This window comes from Rhamphochromis sp. 'chilingali' (genome assembly GCF_963969265.1).
Source record: "Rhamphochromis sp. 'chilingali' genome assembly, chromosome: 20".
NCBI classification, from domain to species: Eukaryota; Metazoa; Chordata; class Actinopteri; order Cichliformes; family Cichlidae; genus Rhamphochromis; species Rhamphochromis sp. 'chilingali'.
In genome coordinates, this window is record NC_137947.1 from 16,785,934 (window position 1) to 16,803,137 (window position 17,204).

Here is a 17,204-nt window from a genome sequence, read left to right on the forward strand (position 1 = left end):
AATATTCTTAAAGGTACTTTTTAAAGAAGTGTGATATATGCTAGCGTGTGCTTCTAAAGTTGTAAAACACAGCAAATTTAAGACATCGGTGGTCCGCTAAATGCTAACGGATTCAGACTAAGATTCACCTTTTAAGAATAAAGCGCTGAACTTGTGTAAGTATACTGCCCCCCCCCCCCCCCCCCCCCCCAACAGCTTTGAGGTAAAACACTGCTGCTAGTGATGTGGAGGTATTTATATTTTACTATTGTACTGTCCCTTTACTTTACTGACTTTGACTAGTGATTGTATGTGTATTTTTAAAGCACCGATACCTGGAGGTTATTTGGCCTCGGAAAGGACAGTGAAAAAAGATTAGTTACTGAGATGCCATCTGCAATGTCCCTCTCCTCACTGGGAGGATGTCCCTTCATATGTCTGCTGGCTACAACTGCTCACACGTATAACTACCTTCTCACATCTTGAAAGCTGACTTATCCCTCCCTAACTGTGGTTTCAGTTGTTTTGTTTTGTTTTTCTGTTAAAAAAGTGTTCAATCAGTTGCATTGGAGCTGGAAGTTGTAGTCCATGAAGAGGAGTCTTGTTCAGCATCCAGGTGGAGATCAGGACAGGCTGGTGGAGTATTTACAAGACAAGCTTTTTGGGCACTTCCCAAGAAAACTCCGGTCGGCCAAAGTGGCCGTAAGAGGCTGTCTGCTGGTAAATCGGCCTCTTCAGGTTCAGATCCCTAAGAAGAACACACAAGGGATGAGACATCGCTGGTGAGAAAGGACTGTGAAGATTTTGATCAAAACCATTTGAAGCCATAAATTCTTATACAGAGCAGAAAAAAACCATAAAGGTGAAACATGTTGTGCAATGAGCTGTAAGCACTGATTGTTTGCATGTCCTCTTGTGAGCTTGGAGTTTTTTGTTTGTATTTGGCGTACATGGGTGGCAAAGTTTGTCTGTGTGTCAGAATGGCTTGTACTGCACTTTGGACCAACCTCCAACATTTATCGATTACAGAACTCTTAAACACTTGAACCAAAATGAAGTCATTGGTTATGCGGCTCTTAACAATTAAAGATTTTGGTAAATCAATTAAAAGTAGTTGGTATTGTTGAGTACGTTAAATTGGGTACTTTAAGTGCTTTAAGTTACTTAAAGTTACTGTGCTTTAAGTTACTTTCTGTTATATATATATACTGTTACAATGATGAATGTTCATATTAGTAAAACATCTCAAAACACAACTTTCTTCTTGTTTTGCTCTGTACTATATCAGTTAGAGTGGATGCTGTGTTCCTGTTGGAGGGGCAGCCAATCAAAAGAAAGAGGATGAACTAAAGGGCTGCACCAAAGCTTATTATCAAATAAATCATTATTTTTATATGTGAATCATGCAACGCTACATTAGTAGAGTGAAGATGGATAAAATAAACAAACAGCATAATAGATCCACTTTAAAATGAAATGCTCACCTATAACGCTGCATCTCAACAAGAACATTATAATAGAAAAGGGAAATCTAGGGCTAGGTTTAAATAGAGGGAAATTATCCTAAAAGGATCAGCTAAAAGTGGAAGAATCTAAATGTAAAAGGACAGCAAAAAGGATATCATATCTTTGAAGCCACCCGGCGGGTTATGTGTCCACCACGATTCCCTCTCCAATGGATAGTATTGAAAAAAAAGAAAAGAAAAGAGGAAGAATTTTCTGTATCTAACTATACTTCAACAATTTCAACTTTGATTTTTGGTGTGATTCTCTCTTAGTTTGCTTCTCTTTCCCCTCTTCCCCTGCCCCTCCCTGAGCCTGGTTCTGCTGGAGGTTTCTTCCTGTTGAAAGGGAGTTCTTCCTTCACCCTGTCGCCAAATGCTTGGTCATTGTTAGGGGTCTTTCTAATATTGTATGGTCTTTAACTTACAGAATAAAGGACCTTGAGGCAACTGTTGTTGTGAATTGGAGCTATATAAATAAAGTTGAACTGAAGTTTGAACTTAAATATTTACTTATATATTAAATTCATGTAAATGTTGCTGAACTGTACAATCAAAACTGCTCCCAACAATCATAGATGTTTACATCTGCGCTGTAACTGCAATAATTTAATCAACCGATTCGCACTACAACCTGGGTTTTCCTCTTATCTGTAGTTTATTTTATTTTATTTAATAACTGTACAGTACTCGTGTTTATAGTAACCATTGTCCTTGATGTAAATATGTAAAGAAAAAAAATTGTGTATTTTTCTGTTCTGTGTCCTGTGTACTGTTTGTTTGTATATGTGTCTTTCTGGCTGCTGTTACAACCAAATTTCCCCTTGTGGGACAATTAAAGGATTATTCTATTCTATTCTATTCTATTCTAAATTCATCAAGATATATGATGAATCTGATTTTTGATCAGTTATTTAATCCTCAAAATGCCAAAAATAGTTCCTAATTTTTTTTAACTCATATTTAGAAAGCAAGCAGAACATCTTCATGTTTGAGTAAATATTCATATTTAATCTTATGCAAACGTCATGTTTATGTGTTTTTACCTGACAATGACTCCTGGCCTGAGATCAAAGTTCTTGTTGACAATCTTGAGCAATTCTGACTCTGACTTCTGAGAGGACCCGTATGTGAACAAGGAGATGGAAAGAGGTTGGGCCACTCCGATCGCATAAGACACCTGGAACACACACAGAGATGTGGTTTGCATATTTGTACTGTACTCCAGTCATCTGTCATCTATGCACAGCTTTGGAGGGTTAAGCTGTAACTTCACCTGAACCAGAACTCTCCTGCACAGTTTGGCTTTAACCAGAGACTTGGCCACCCAGCGAGCAGCATAGGCAGCAGAGCGATCAACCTTTGAGAAATCTTTGCCAGAGAAAGCTCCGCCACCGTGAGCCCCCCAGCCACCGTATGTGTCTACAATAATCTTCCTTCCTGTTACACCAGCATCACCCTGTTTGCAAAAAAGGAAGAAGATGAGCAAAAACCAGTGATGACTTTCTAGTTTGCTTTATTATTTTTCCCCCAGTGTGTGATGATTACCTGTGGTCCTCCAATGACGAAGCGACCACTTGGCTGGAGATGGTAGACGGTTTTGCTGTCCAAATATTTTGCAGGGACCACGGATTTGATCACCTGACAGAAACAAGCCAGCATTAAAACCAAACATGTGACTTTATTTCCCACACGACACATTACACAGAGCCCAGTCAGGTGTGTTCATGAGGATCTACCATTTCCATTAGGACTCTCTGTTGTTCCTCCAGAGTGACGCCGTCATCGTGCTGGACAGAGATCACAATGGTGTGAACTCTCTTGGGGATCACAGCTCCATTCTTCTGGTCATAATGCACGGTCACCTGTGGGATTAACAAGAATTGGTACACTCACTGAAGCTGTAGTTAGCTGTTTTATGGTGCCTGTGACAACACAGCTTCAGACAGGTTATCAGATTTTCTAATGAAATATATCCAAGCTTGAAAGAAAAAGTTCCCAAACTGCTGTGGTGTTGTGTTTTGGGTAAGTAAAAAATGTGCACATGTTGCACGACCTCACCTGTGTTTTAGAGTCGGCACGCAGCCAGGGAACGATGCCATTGCGTCTAAGTTCAGACATCTTTTCATTGAGTTTGTGAGCTAAGACGATGGTGAGCGGCATGCACTCCTCCGTCTCGTCTGTGGCATAGCCGAACATCAGACCCTACAGAACGAGTCAGAAAATCAGTGAAGGCAAAACAAAGAAGTAAACAAGGAATATCAAAATACTGATATTCAGCATGCTCTTTTATCAGTAATATCTTCAGCACTTTCTATTATCATATGACACAAAATACATAAAATATAAGCTATGAAAAGAACAATAATGGCTAATGGTCATACAGGCATTTATAGAAGACAAAATAGAAGTAGATGTTGAAATGATAAAAACAAATATCAGGTAGATTATACCGTGTACGGTTATGGGACTTTATATATAATATAGTCAAATTACTCCATATTTCATTGGTTAGTCTTAAGCATGGGATAATTTTTTTCAGCCAGAAGTCTCTTATAGAAATAATGATCCTGAGCCGTGAGTTTGTCTCTTACTGAGGTATAATGCAGAGAAAGCATCAATTTAATCTAAACATGTTATTTCTTTATCTTTTGCCCAAACTATTAAGGATGATGATGGTGTTACTGATTAAACTACACTGATTCACTCAAGTACTGCACTCATATACAATTGTATAATTTAATAATTTCCTTTCTCTGCTGCATTATACTTCTACTCCACGACATACTGGACATATTTTTTATCATGCTTCAGATTACTTAAAGACTGTGAGCAATTTCATGAAAAGGAAGTTTCGCCTCTACACATCAAAGTTTTATCCTCAAATTTGTGACCCTTTAAAGAGCCACAAACACTTGGCTGGGGACCCTATTTACTATACTACAATACATTTATTTGCAAAAGTAACATAAACACTTATCGAATCTAATAATGATATATCAGTCACGAAGCACATTTTTCTGCCTTACAATCAGCTTGTAACATTTAGGATTTTAAATATTGGACTAGATAAAACTACTTTTTCCACCTCTACTGAACTGATAAACCTGAACACACCAACACTATTGCACCAGATCTCGTCTGTATTCTCTACTGTTGAAGTAAAGAGTCAAACAAACTGTGCTCGGTCAGGGTCACTCACTTGTCAAGCCAAAGTGACCCAGTGACACTGCTGTGGCCCTACCTGGTCTCCAGCTCCAATGTCTTCTTCTTTCCGGTCAACATGGACCCCCTGAGCAATGTCTGGACTCTGCTGCTCCAGGGCCACCAGCACATTACATGTCTTGTAGTCGAAACCTTCAGAAGGGAAGTGAATTGGATTGAGATGGTTAAGAGGGAAACGCTAAATACAGAGAACAGAAATAATGTCTATTTTTTTGCTTTCTCACCTTTCTCCGAGTTGTCGTAGCCGATGTGCTTGATGGTGTCCCTCACCACCCTCTGATAGTCCACGACGGCCCGAGATGTGATCTCTCCGCAGAGCAACACCATGCCAGTCTTACACACCGTCTCTGCCAATGCAAACTTTAATTACAAAGCTGTTTTGCCATCACCAGCAAGTTGTCCACACTGAAATACAATAAACAGTATCAACACTGCATACGACATAAAATCCAGGTGAAATTCAGACCAGTGGGTTAGTTGGCTTATACTCTGCCTTCATCATGTGGTCCCTTTTTTTGCTAAGACAAACTGATTCATTAGATTGTGCCTCTTCTTGGTTTTGCCATTTTTTTTAACGGAAAAAGAGACAAATTCTGGCTCACCACAGGCCACTTTGGCATCGGGATCCTGCTTCAGATGTGCATCCAGGACAGCATCACTGATCTGGTCACAAATCTTGTCTGTGGACACATAACAGGTAAAAACATCAGATTCCGAAGATTTTTTACAAATGCATTGAAAAAAACGACATATTGCATTTTAAATTGCACGCTTAGCCTAACACTAATAATAGAAGATGTCAATTTTGTAATTTATATGAAAGTATGAAAGGTTACATCCTAATATTTCACATAGCAGTAGTTGAATGTTTTACTTTAGCATGGCAGCAGGGCAATGCCTCACTATACATCCCATTCATCTGTCTGTGTCGTCCTGCTGAAGCAATGCAGGAGACCGGTTACATCAGAAAGCCCATCAGCATCTGACTACTCTGCTGGTGAAACAGGTGCATCTTAGGAAAAGCCACTAAAATAGCCACTATCTGTGGGAACAGCCCAGACTTTGAGTTGTGTTATCAAATTCAAAAGTGTGTACTGCAATGTTCTGCCAAGGCCACCCAACTCTGTTACTGAACAAACAGTAGAAATAAAACTTCAAACCTGTGAAGTTTATCATTAAAATTGGCTTCAGGAGTGCTACGTGCTTCCAAAATGAAATTATTTTTTTTTTAAAGAACCTCCTTAAATGATAAATACAGGGACACCATGATGTGTGACACATGGATCTACATCACTTGCTGTTTCAGAGGACAGTTTGAAAGGGATTTTGAATTCAGGCGCATTGGTATTACCTTTTGTATGCTTCATCCTCTCATAAGCACTTTGTCAGATTAGCATACTTTTACTTCAGAACTACATTAATATAGATCCAGATTAAAAGAGCAGTTTTACTTTTTAATTATTTTATTTATTTAATTTTTTAACAGTTGGCATTTATGTGATACTGCCCCTGTCTGTGAAGCTGCACAACTCTTACTCATTATCGATTTAGCACATGGGACTTTGAAAGGTTACATATTTGTGAAAGGATTACAAAACACATTGACGGGGCACCGTGGGGTTTAAATGCAACATGGAGGACAGAGTACAACTACAAGTTAAGCAAGGTTTGTGTGGAACATCTGGGAGTCATTTTACTGAGTATTTGATATAATTTAACTAGATTAAAGTATAACATAGTCAAACTAATTTTACCACATTGTCACTTCTTATCTTATTGTGTACTTGAGACATTGTTCTTGAAGAGCATTTTGCGTGTCTTTAGATCTCTTCTTTTGCACACTACATTAAACGTGTGTGTCTGCCCTCTTCTTGGACATTTTTTAAGCATGTAACTGTGCACCAGTCAGACACACATTTGCTTCCAGCTGCCTACAAGTGAGAGTGAAGGCCACTAAACACATGTTGCTGTGAATGGAATACCATCCATGCCTGGCGGGTAAACACGCAGCACTGTGGAGTTACTTTGGACATAGTGTCCAGCTTGCATCAAGTTTATTTATATGCATGCTATTTCTGCAAGATAACACTGCATTTTCAATGGAAGTGTTGAGCTTATAATTGAATGCATTAAAATTTAATGTCACTGTAGCAGAGGTGGCTAGACTTTGTAAAAAGACTCACCTGGATGTCCCTCTCCAACGGACTCTGAAGTGAACATGAAAGAACCTTCTTCCAGATGATCACTCATTTTTTCTGTGGGGTAAGGTTATTCAATTTCCAGTGCAGAGAGATCCTAAGGTGGCTTTATATTCCTACTGGCGTTCTTTACCAGAAAGATAAAAGAAAGGGAGGCCAACAGCCCTGCAGCCAAAGCGTAATCTGTCCTGCAAACTTCACATCTGTGTCCACATGGCCCAATATATATGGCTAAGGGGACACACACGCATTCTGTAACTCATTTACACACACACACACACACACACACACACACACACACACACACACACACACACACACACACACACACACACGAATCCATGGGACAGTCCATTCCAGGGGGAGTGGATGATGGGAGGGAATTTCAGCTCAAACTGCTTGTTAACCCTTTGTAAACATTGTAATGTTCAATAGTGTGTTTTCAGTCTCCACCTGCTCTGACTGCTCTGCTTCAGGGCGGGACGTTTCCGTGTCCAAGCAGAAACATCTTTGAGAAGGAGTTCCCCTACCCCCCACAACACACAGGTGGGACAGCCAAGTTAGGGTAGCCTATGGACAGAGAGAGAAAGGTAGCTGCTGTTAGCAGGAAAATGATGCAATTACTTGTGTTTACATCATTCAAGTAAATCAGTTTACACTGCTGTGGTGAAAAGACACAAAAAATTACTAGAAAGGACTTATGAATAAGAGAAACTTTAAAAGTTACACAGTAAAACTAAATCAACAAATAAAATAGAAAAAAATCAATCTGTGGTTTCAAAAATATGGAAATAAATTAAAAACAGAACACTGTACTACATTTTAATGTTTCCTTTTACAGTGTAGTTCATTATTTGGTGTACTGACCAAAATGATTTTCTATTCATTCATTTGAATTTGATACGTTTTCCTGATTTTACATTTTATTAAACTGCAGCTGGAAATTGACCAACATTTCTTCGAATACACTTGAGCTGCTTATGAATTTTATACTTCTTTTTTATACTTCTTTATACTCTACTCGGTGCTATTAAACATTGTTACTGCTCAAATATTTTCAAGCTTACGATTCATTTCATCATGTAGACATTTGCCAGTAGTTTAATAACTACAAATACCAACCACAAAAATGTACCATATAAAGGCACATTTGATTTAAAGGGCACAAAACAGTCACCTTCATCATAAGTGTCCTATTTATAACATCTGATTTTAATTATTAGTGCAATTCAAATAGAAATCAAATTAAAGGGAAAATTAAGGTTAAAAAATACTGCCTCAAAACTCCACTCCACTACATGAGCAAACATACCTGTTTTTTTATGACTGTATTCTCTAATTGAAATCTCCAAGTCCCAATAAAGTCACAACTTTAAAGAAAAAACACTCTAAAAGCAAAAGACATTTTAAAAAGAATAAATACGTGAAATTTGTACTTTGGTTCAGATCTATATAATTAGTTTATTTCATTGCCAATAATTAGGTTTAGAGAAGACAGTCACCTGTTGCCTGAATGCACTTTTCCATCCAAGTCCCAGCCTGGGGCTCTTGTCTTTGTATACAACTGCAGAAAATATCAAACCCTGTCCGGAGAGAAGATCAAATAAATGAAGATATGTCTCTTAGATACCTAATGACCTTCTCGTGATTCACCGTGTCTGTGTTTTTGCAAAATATTAGGAGCTATAAAGGGATGCTTAGGAAAAGATCCTCACTATCATATAAATACAAACACAATACATGCTTGAAGAAACATTAACATACAGAAAAATGGCTCTGACTCAGTTTCTTGTCCCATTAAATGCAACAAGAGTGCAGTGGGCCAATCCTTTTTCTCTACGTCTTTCCATCATCTGGCTCTAATTTCACTCAGTGTTGAGTTGGCCTTGAGAAATGAGATGAGAATTTTAACTAGCTTCCTGTAGTGAATAAAATACCACTCTTCCTGACAGCTTTGGGACTTTTAAAGCAGATTTGATGTATGTATTATGCATTGTGGAACTTATTGCTGAAAACAAGAGCTTTGCAATAATAATCGGCTTGATGAAATTAGTGAAAACAACTGATAATCAGGAATGCACACAAGAGAGGAATTTGGAATTTTTAGGAAATACAGGAGGGTAGGCGAAAATGAGAAACAGCTGTGTTGACTTACAAATAAATACCACTCACATAAGTAGCATGCTCACCGAACCTGAAATCTGCACAGCTATCTAGCTAAGATATCTGAACTATCTATTATATAGTTTATAGTTAAAATATTTAAAGGTAATATAAATTAGCATAGTGCAGCTAGAAAATTTTACAAAGGGGGCAAAGGAGGGACAAGAGGTCTTGGCAGGGTGGCACATATGTCTTCAGCGAAGTATGTGAAAATCCCCTATATGTAAATAGAGTCAACAAAATATCTACGAAACATTTATTGTATCGTTATCATAGAGAAAAATATAAATAGTAGATTAACATAATGGACAAAGAGTTAATAGCTTAAGATTGTTAGCTAAGATATTAAAAGCGATAAAAGTACTGTTTTTAACTGATGTACTGTTAAATATTAAGCCAAAGGTAAAAGCAAAAACAAGAAATATAAAAAACAAACAGTCAAACAACCTCCCACTCCCACCCCTGGCTAATTAGAGATATTTAGCTAAAAGTAATGTTGTAATATAAATGTAAAGGAAAAAAAAATTAGTAGTGATAACAATAATTAGATGAAACCATTATCAGGCAATCTGAAATTATTAAAATACTTGATAGCCAAAGAAAACAGCTAACAGTTAACAACGATATCGTAACTGTTAAGAAACAGCTAAAAATTTAGACATTTAGCTAAAATCATAGATAGTAAAAAAACAAAACAAAAACAAAACCCTTTGTTTATGGCTAAATCATTTGTTTTTCAACTCTAATTCATCATATAAGCTGAAAACCTTAAACAGTTGACAAATGCATCAATAGCTGATCTTAAATAGTTAATTTGAAATAGTAGGCACGTGTTAATTATATATACTTAGCTGAAAGCAACAGTTAAAATGTCACTAGCAATGCACAGTTAGCTAATATTTAGCTAAAAAATCGCCTAATATTCAAACATAAATTAGCTTAGTGCTAACTGAAACATTTTTCAATTGTAGAAATTAGCCAGAAATAATTTATCTACCTGTGTTGTTTTAGTAATAATTACATGAAAAACAATGAAACCTAATTTGACATTACAAATAAAAAATGGATAACCTAAATTCCTAGTTGAAAGAGTGAACTGTATACATGAAATGCAAAATAACAGCAATCAAACTATTTTTATGGATTGATCTAAAATACCTAATTTCCTTTGTACATTGCTATCTCAGATTTTAAACCATGACTTAGCAAACATGTTGGGCAATAACAACATAGTAGGAGATTGTTAGTAGACACGCCTTATTTAGTCATGTCTCCTGCTGTAAAAAATAAAACCAGTCAGAACCTGGTTAGATTTAGAGTGTACTGAGTGTCCTACCACAGGGACACTGCGCTACCTTCAAAATCTAATAATAAGCTATCTAATAGGAGACAGAGGTCAGAGGGGATTTAACATAACAAAACGTGAACTACATCAAACCAGAGAAGATGTGAAAGTCCTGTTTGATGCCAAAGAAAGTGGAGAACCACTCTGGTGTCATAACTGATTGACCTCTGGATCATACACCCCTGTATGTTTTGGTCTAAAAATGCTCAACACAAGCGCATGTTGCTGTGTGTACATGTGAACTCACAAAAAGAGAGTATTTGTTAATGATTGACTGAGAAAAATGGGTCAAAAGAAGGACTTGACAGGCTCAGAAAAGTCAAAAATAGTGAGATATCTTGCAGAGGGATGCAGCAGTCTCAACATTGCAAAGCTTCTGAAGCGTGATCATCGAACAATCAAGCGTTTCATTCAAAATAGTCAACAGGGTCGCAAGAAGCGTGTGGAAAAACCAAGGCGCAAAATAACTGCCCATGAACTGAGAAAAGTCAAGCGTGCAGCTGCCAAGATGCCACTTGCCACCAGTTTGGCCATATTTCAGAGCTGCAACATCACTGGAGTGCCCAAAAGCACAAGGTGTGCAATACTCAGAGACATGGCCAAGGTAAGAAAGGCTGAAAGACGACCACCACTGAACAAGACACACAAGCTGAAACGTCAAGACTGGGCCAAGAAATATCTTGAGACTGATTTTTCTAAGGTTTTATGGACTGATGAAATGAGAGTGAGTCTTGATGGGCCAGATGGATGGGCCCGTGGCTGGATTGGTAAAGGGCAGAGAGCTCCAGTCCGACTCAGACGCCAGCAAGGCGGAGGTGGAGTACTGGTTTGGGCTGGTATCATCAAAGATGAGCTTGTGGGGCCTTTTCGGGTTGAGGATGGAGTCAAGCTCAACTCCCAGTCCTACTGCCAGTTTCTGGAAGACACCTTCAAGCAGTGGTACAGGAAGAAGTCTGCATCCTTCAAGAAAAACATGATTTTCATGCAGGACAGTGCTCCATCACACGCGTCCAAGTACTCCACAGCGTGGCTGGCAAGAAAGGGTATAAAAGAAGAAAAACTAATGACATGGCCACCTTGTTCACCTGATCTGAACCCCATTGAGAACCTGTGGTCCATCATCAAATGTGAGATTTACAAGGAGGGAAAACAGTACACCTCTCTGAACAGTGTCTGGGAGGCTGTGGTTGCTGCTGCACGCAATGTTGATGGTGAACAGATCAAAACACTGACAGAATCCATGGATGGCAGGCTTTTGAGTGTCCTTGCAAAGAAAGGTGGCTATATTGGTCGCTGATTTGTTTTTGTTTTGTTTTTGAATGTCAGAAATGTATATTTGTGAATGTGGAGATGTTATATTGGTTTCACTGGTAAAAATAAATAATTGAAATGGGTATATATTTGTTTTTGTTAAGTTGCCTAATAATTATGCACAGTAATAGTCACCTGCACACACAGATATCCCCCTAAAATAGCTAAAACTAAAAACAAACTAAAAACTACTTCCAAAAACATTCAGCTTTGATATTACTGAGTTTTTTGGGTTCATTGAGAACATGGTTGTTGTTCAATAATAAAATTATTCCTCAAAAATACAACTTGCCTAATAATTCTACAATCCCTGTAGTGGGGACCACTCTGAGTTCTTAAACTGATTATCATATTAATTCAAGCTAATTAGAAATTATTAGTATAAGCTCCATTCATTGAAGATTATCGTTACTATTTTGTTTCTATAAAGAAACTCCATGTAGAGCTGTCTTATTTATTTTTCTTCTATTTAATTGATGTGGAGGAACATTTGGGTATACACTAAAATGTGCCATGTAACCATGAATTGTTTGATATCTTCTAATTAGTCATTGTGTGTTTGAAATTTACCGAAGACACACACACTAGATAGGGTCTAAAGTTCAAATCCTCTTGAACTTTCAGCTACTAAGAGCCTGTCGGAAAATGAAAAGCACAAAAGATAGTAGACTTATGAACTTTGTATTTCTACAAGGGAGCTTTCCAGTGTATTTAAACCTTCACGTATTTTGAACATTAATTACCAAGTTCCATTTCTTTTTAATCGTCATTTAAGCTGCAATATTTCCCAATGTTGCCCCTCCAATCCGAAAGCACTTTGACAAGATCAAGCCACGTGACAGTGTAACCTCCTCCTGTTTGATTGGCTACCTGAAAGTGTGTCTTTTAAAGCCGGGTCATGGTTTCTGGGTCACCTCGGGGCTTGAGGGTCAGTCAGACTCAAACTTGACAGAACAAGATATGTTAAGCGAACCCCGAGGGCCTCAGAGGGAGTGGGTGTTAACACCTGTTTGTCTTTCCTCAGGTTCAAAGACATGCAGTTTACCTCTGCAGCTCACCTCTCCACAACCTGAGCTCATCTAGTCACCAACCAGTTTCATCTGGATGGCAGTGAGAGCAGGCAGGAAAAGTCGGATCTCTCCTGGCTTGGACTTTTTGCCCTACAACTTGTTATATAAGCAGCAGCAGTCAGTAAACAGCAGATAATGCACACAGTTTGTCACCAGATTTAATTTACTATATGCTCAGATACATAGTGATTTCTTATCAAAAGTTTGTGGTTTTGCAGACTTTTACTACCTACTGGCTTGTTGTTTGTAGTCATCTGAATTATTGGCTTGAAAATCCTTTCATATCAAAAATATGATTATTACAATTTGCTCACAATTTTAACAAATAAAGAAAGCAAATCTATCTCCACCATCAAGGTACCAGGCACAGATTACAATTGCTATCATTCTCACTCTCCTTCTTTAACTACAGATTTAGCTCGCTGATTGGCTTCACGAGTGCAATAAGAACGTAACATGTCAACCAATGCAAATGAGCAACAACACCACACAGGAGGTGGGGCGCAGTTCTTCAGCTTTGATTGGCTGTCTGTCCCACACACTCCCAGCAGCACTGGTCCCACACAACAGTGTTCTACATTTGTTTATATGTTTGCATTTGTGTGTTAGTGTGACGGGAACACCAGCAGGGAAACAAAGCCAAGACGTCACTTGAACCTCACAGATGAGTTTTACACAATGGTTAAAGCACATTAAATCATCACAAATGGATGAGTTTTTTCTAATATAAACGAAAACAAAAACAGGTCATCTGCTACGTTACCAAGTAAACGACCTATAATCATTTACAGCAACAAAAAGACGCCTCTGGGCAGATTAACCCAGCACATGGCTGAGCCAGAGGGAGTGCAGCAGCTGGGTTGGTGGAGAGTCACCCTGCCCTATCTGTACTCCAGCCCATTTGGGACTCTCAGCACATTCCTCTGTGAAGCTGACACCAATGAGTGAAATATTACCCTCAATACCACTCTAGCAATCCACTTTCCACATAGAAATCATGGAGCAAGGCATGATATTCGTTTGACTTGCCTCTGTGTAATTAAATCTTTCCTCAGTATCTTCTATCTTCAGTCCTTTGGCTTGTTGAAAAAGAGTACTACCACCAGTTTTTCTAACATTAATAGCAATGCCCTCATTATCAGGAAATATCCACCTGCAAAACCACTACATTAAAACGATTATTTATTTACTGGCCCACTCTATTTTACTGCATTATTAGGTAATAAAGTAGTAAACTGCAATGTCATTGTAATGGGAATGCTGATTTTAAGCATATATGAGTTGTTTTATTGCTACAGATAGGGACAAGCAGAAAAGGATACAAGGTTAGAAATAAACTAATGGGCAGCATTTAGCTTTTCAAGAAAAATTAGTTTACAAAAAAATAAGTCAAAATCAAGGTCAAATGTGAGAATTTGACTGATTTTGCATTTTAAATAGATTAAAATTTGTAATTTCATTAATCTGATTTAGGGAAAACAACAACCATTATGCTCATGATACTCAAATATATCTGACACTGAAACCAGACACCAACTCCTTAACCTGTAGTTTATCTGAGGTTAAATCTGGGCTTTCACAAAATTTCCAATTTAACAAAAATAAAACAGAAATGTCAGCAGATCATTGCACTCAACGGCAGACAGTTACACTTTGCATTAGTCCTTCACAACAAATCTAAAAAGTACAAAAAAAAAAAAAAGCTGAACAAAAAAAATCATCAAATCAGTTCTCAAAGAGAGTGTTTTTCAATAAAAACGTTTAAGTAAAGTTAAAACATTTCTTTTTAACAATGTTTTTCTAACACCCAGAATGAATTAATGAAATTCGTTATATGTGGAACTGAGCAAAACCTGAATATCACAACTGCAGATGGCTCAACATGTCTAATAGACTAATGTGTGGTACACAGAGGCATGTTTAATCAATTCTTGACTTGGCTATAACTGGAAAACTGATTAAAATGTGGGATTGATGAATGAGCAAAACAATAATAAACAATGCTATTTGTATCATGGAAGTCAGCTACTGCAGACTTTGTAATGTCGTTAACCTCCTGCAGGTGTCAGTGTTGGTCTCAGCCGATCACAAGAGATGTCCAGTTACTTTCAGCTTGTTTTGCTGGCAAGTAATGAAGAATCACAGAAAAGTGCAACATCCATAAGCAACCTCTGAGTTCATGTCTAGTTTTATTTATTAATGTTAGCAGCTTAATTGTAATTAGAACAACATAACTCATTAAATAAATATCCAAAAATGCTGTTGCACCACCGAGTCTGCATTGCTGCTTGATAAGCTGTCTGTGCTGCACCATGCTGAACCTGGTACTGAGAATTCAGCTCATCGTAATCCCTGTTTAACAGCAGATTTTGAGGAATTCCTTGCATGTTTTCTTCATATGAGTAAGGATTTGACTGTGATTGGGCTGATCTGAGGGTTGAGAGATTACCAGGCTGCTTGAAAACATAAGATTTCTCCACATTTCTCCGTGCAGCACAGCCTGGTAAGAGTTACTTTACAGATTCTAGTTCAGTTAAGTGCTTATACATTATTAATGACACTATTTTATGTTGTTTAGTTTGGTGACATTCAGAGGGACTGTCCCATGAAAAGACTTTGAGATCATCTTGATTCCCAGCTTGCATGAGCGTGCGATAAAGACGGAAACATATCTGAAAGTTAATCTTTGTGCTTGCTTTCTGTGCAGGTCTTCATAGAGCCAGTTTAGGACCATGGTGACTGTTACCACTGTCCTGAAGGCAGTGAGTCTGTTTGTTGCAGAGGTCATAAGCTCCATTACAGACTGGTTCCAGACCAAACCAGTCTGGGCCGACCTAAAAATATTGGAGGACACAGAGCTGAAGACAACTGGAGGGGGTAAGTCAAAGAACAGTATTAAAATTATAACAACTTAGAGATCTGAACATTTGAAATGCAAATTGTATTTTTTATTTGTGGTGGGAAAAAGTATATATATATGTGTGTGTGTGTGTGTGTGTGTGTGTGTGTGTGTGTGTGTGTGTGTGTGTGTGTGTGTGTGTGTGTGTGTGTGTGTGTGTGTGTGTGTGTATTAACACAGGAACTTGTCTGCAAGACTGATAAACGGAGAGAGTAATTAAATTATGTGAAAAATTGTAAATTTGTAAAATTATCCAACACCATTCAAACTTTCATTAACATTTAGAGGAGAGAAGATTTTTAAGACACATAAATATGGTTCATTTTAAGGATGTGAGTTCTCTTTCTTTAAGGGAAACTCAGTGGCATTTAGATTCAGAAATGCTCTGCTGTCTCTTTTAGTCCATGAGAGACACAAGGCCAAAACCCTGTGGGAGAAGACTGGAGCTGTAGTCATGGTCGTACGCCGACCCGGATGATTACTGTGCAGAGAGGTATGAAGTGAGATACCCATGTGTGTAAAAAGAACTGCTTATCTTTCACTCATGCTTTTGATTCTTTCTTTCCTTGTCCCTCTAGGAGGCTGCTGAGCTGTCCTCTCTGAACTCCCAGCTGCAGGACCTTGAAGTTCCCCTCATTGCGGTGGTGAAAGAAAACCTCGGCAAGGAGCTGGACTGCTTCAAGAAATACTTTTTGGGGAAAGTCTACGTGGATCAGAAGGTCTTATGTTGCTCCTCTATGCAATGTTTTGGGATATTCAAAGAAAAAAGGAAGGTTTCATAATTAAAGCCAATAAGCTTTATATTCACTCTCACAGAAAAACTTCTATGGCCCACAAGTGAGGTGGATGTGTCTCTCCATTTTTCTGCGCATCGGTGTGTGGAGGAACATCTGGAGGGCCTACAGGAGGGGCTTCTGGGGAAACCTAAGAGGTGAAGGACTAGTGCTGGGAGGAGTCTTTGTCATTGGGCCAGGAGATCAGGTAGAGCACAAGTGAAGTTTGAAAAAATACCTTATCGCAAGTGTATCTGGATATTTTCATTGGTTATGATTGATTATATTTCTTCTCCCAGGGTATTCTACTGGAGCACCGGGAGAAGGAATTTGGGGATAAAGTGAATATGCTGGCAGTGCTCAGAGCAGCCCGCAAAATGCGAGAAGACATGAAAGAATAGATGCCAGAATTATTATTAGCTTGTGTGATAGTGATAGATAACATGTTCCTAAAAGCATGTCCTCTAGCAAATAAGAATGAACAAGCTGAGATGTCATGCGATGTGGTTAAAATGTGACACTTTAAATGTGTAATGACTCAATGTCTGGTTATATGAGCTCGACTGTGTAATGATGTTTTGTGTGTTTTTAATGATGGGTTGTTTCTAAACTAATAAAGACAGAACAGCTCTGATCCCAAAGCGCACAAAACCAACACCTTAATCTGGGCCTAATATGATGAAAATTTAATGTAAACTGCATCCCTAGTAGTTAACAATAAAACGATACATCAGCGATG

At 38.2% G+C, this 17,204-nt stretch overlaps 1 protein-coding gene and 1 pseudogene across 3 annotated transcripts; one reads left to right on the plus strand and one right to left on the minus strand.

Moving 5' to 3' along the window:
* Positions 1-167: 167 nt before the first annotated feature.
* Positions 168-7,112, minus strand: mat1a (methionine adenosyltransferase 1A; the record flags this gene model as incomplete). Of its 2 annotated transcripts, XM_080869591.1 has the most annotated exons (10): positions 6,890-7,112; positions 5,309-5,386; positions 4,931-5,053; positions 4,726-4,838; positions 3,543-3,686; positions 3,221-3,346; positions 3,030-3,122; positions 2,758-2,940; positions 2,528-2,661; positions 168-727 (listed from the first exon to the last, which is right to left on the minus strand). In XM_080869591.1, exons 1-10 carry the CDS (start codon positions 6,954-6,956, stop codon positions 625-627), a joined length of 1,164 nt encoding a protein of 387 aa, XP_080725717.1. In that variant the 5' UTR covers positions 6,957-7,112. The 2 variants fall into 2 exon arrangements, with proteins under 2 accessions (XP_080725717.1, XP_080725718.1); XM_080869592.1 differs by lacking the exon at positions 168-727 and having other exon boundaries at positions 2,524-2,661.
* Positions 7,113-15,525: 8,413 nt separating this feature from the next.
* LOC308388457 (peroxiredoxin-like 2A) lies at positions 15,526-17,128 on the plus strand (annotated as a pseudogene). Its single transcript, XR_013974734.1, has 5 exons — positions 15,526-15,670; positions 16,094-16,185; positions 16,271-16,411; positions 16,509-16,673; positions 16,765-17,128. The product of XR_013974734.1 is annotated as a peroxiredoxin-like 2A (transcript).
* Positions 17,129-17,204: the final 76 nt, after the last annotated feature.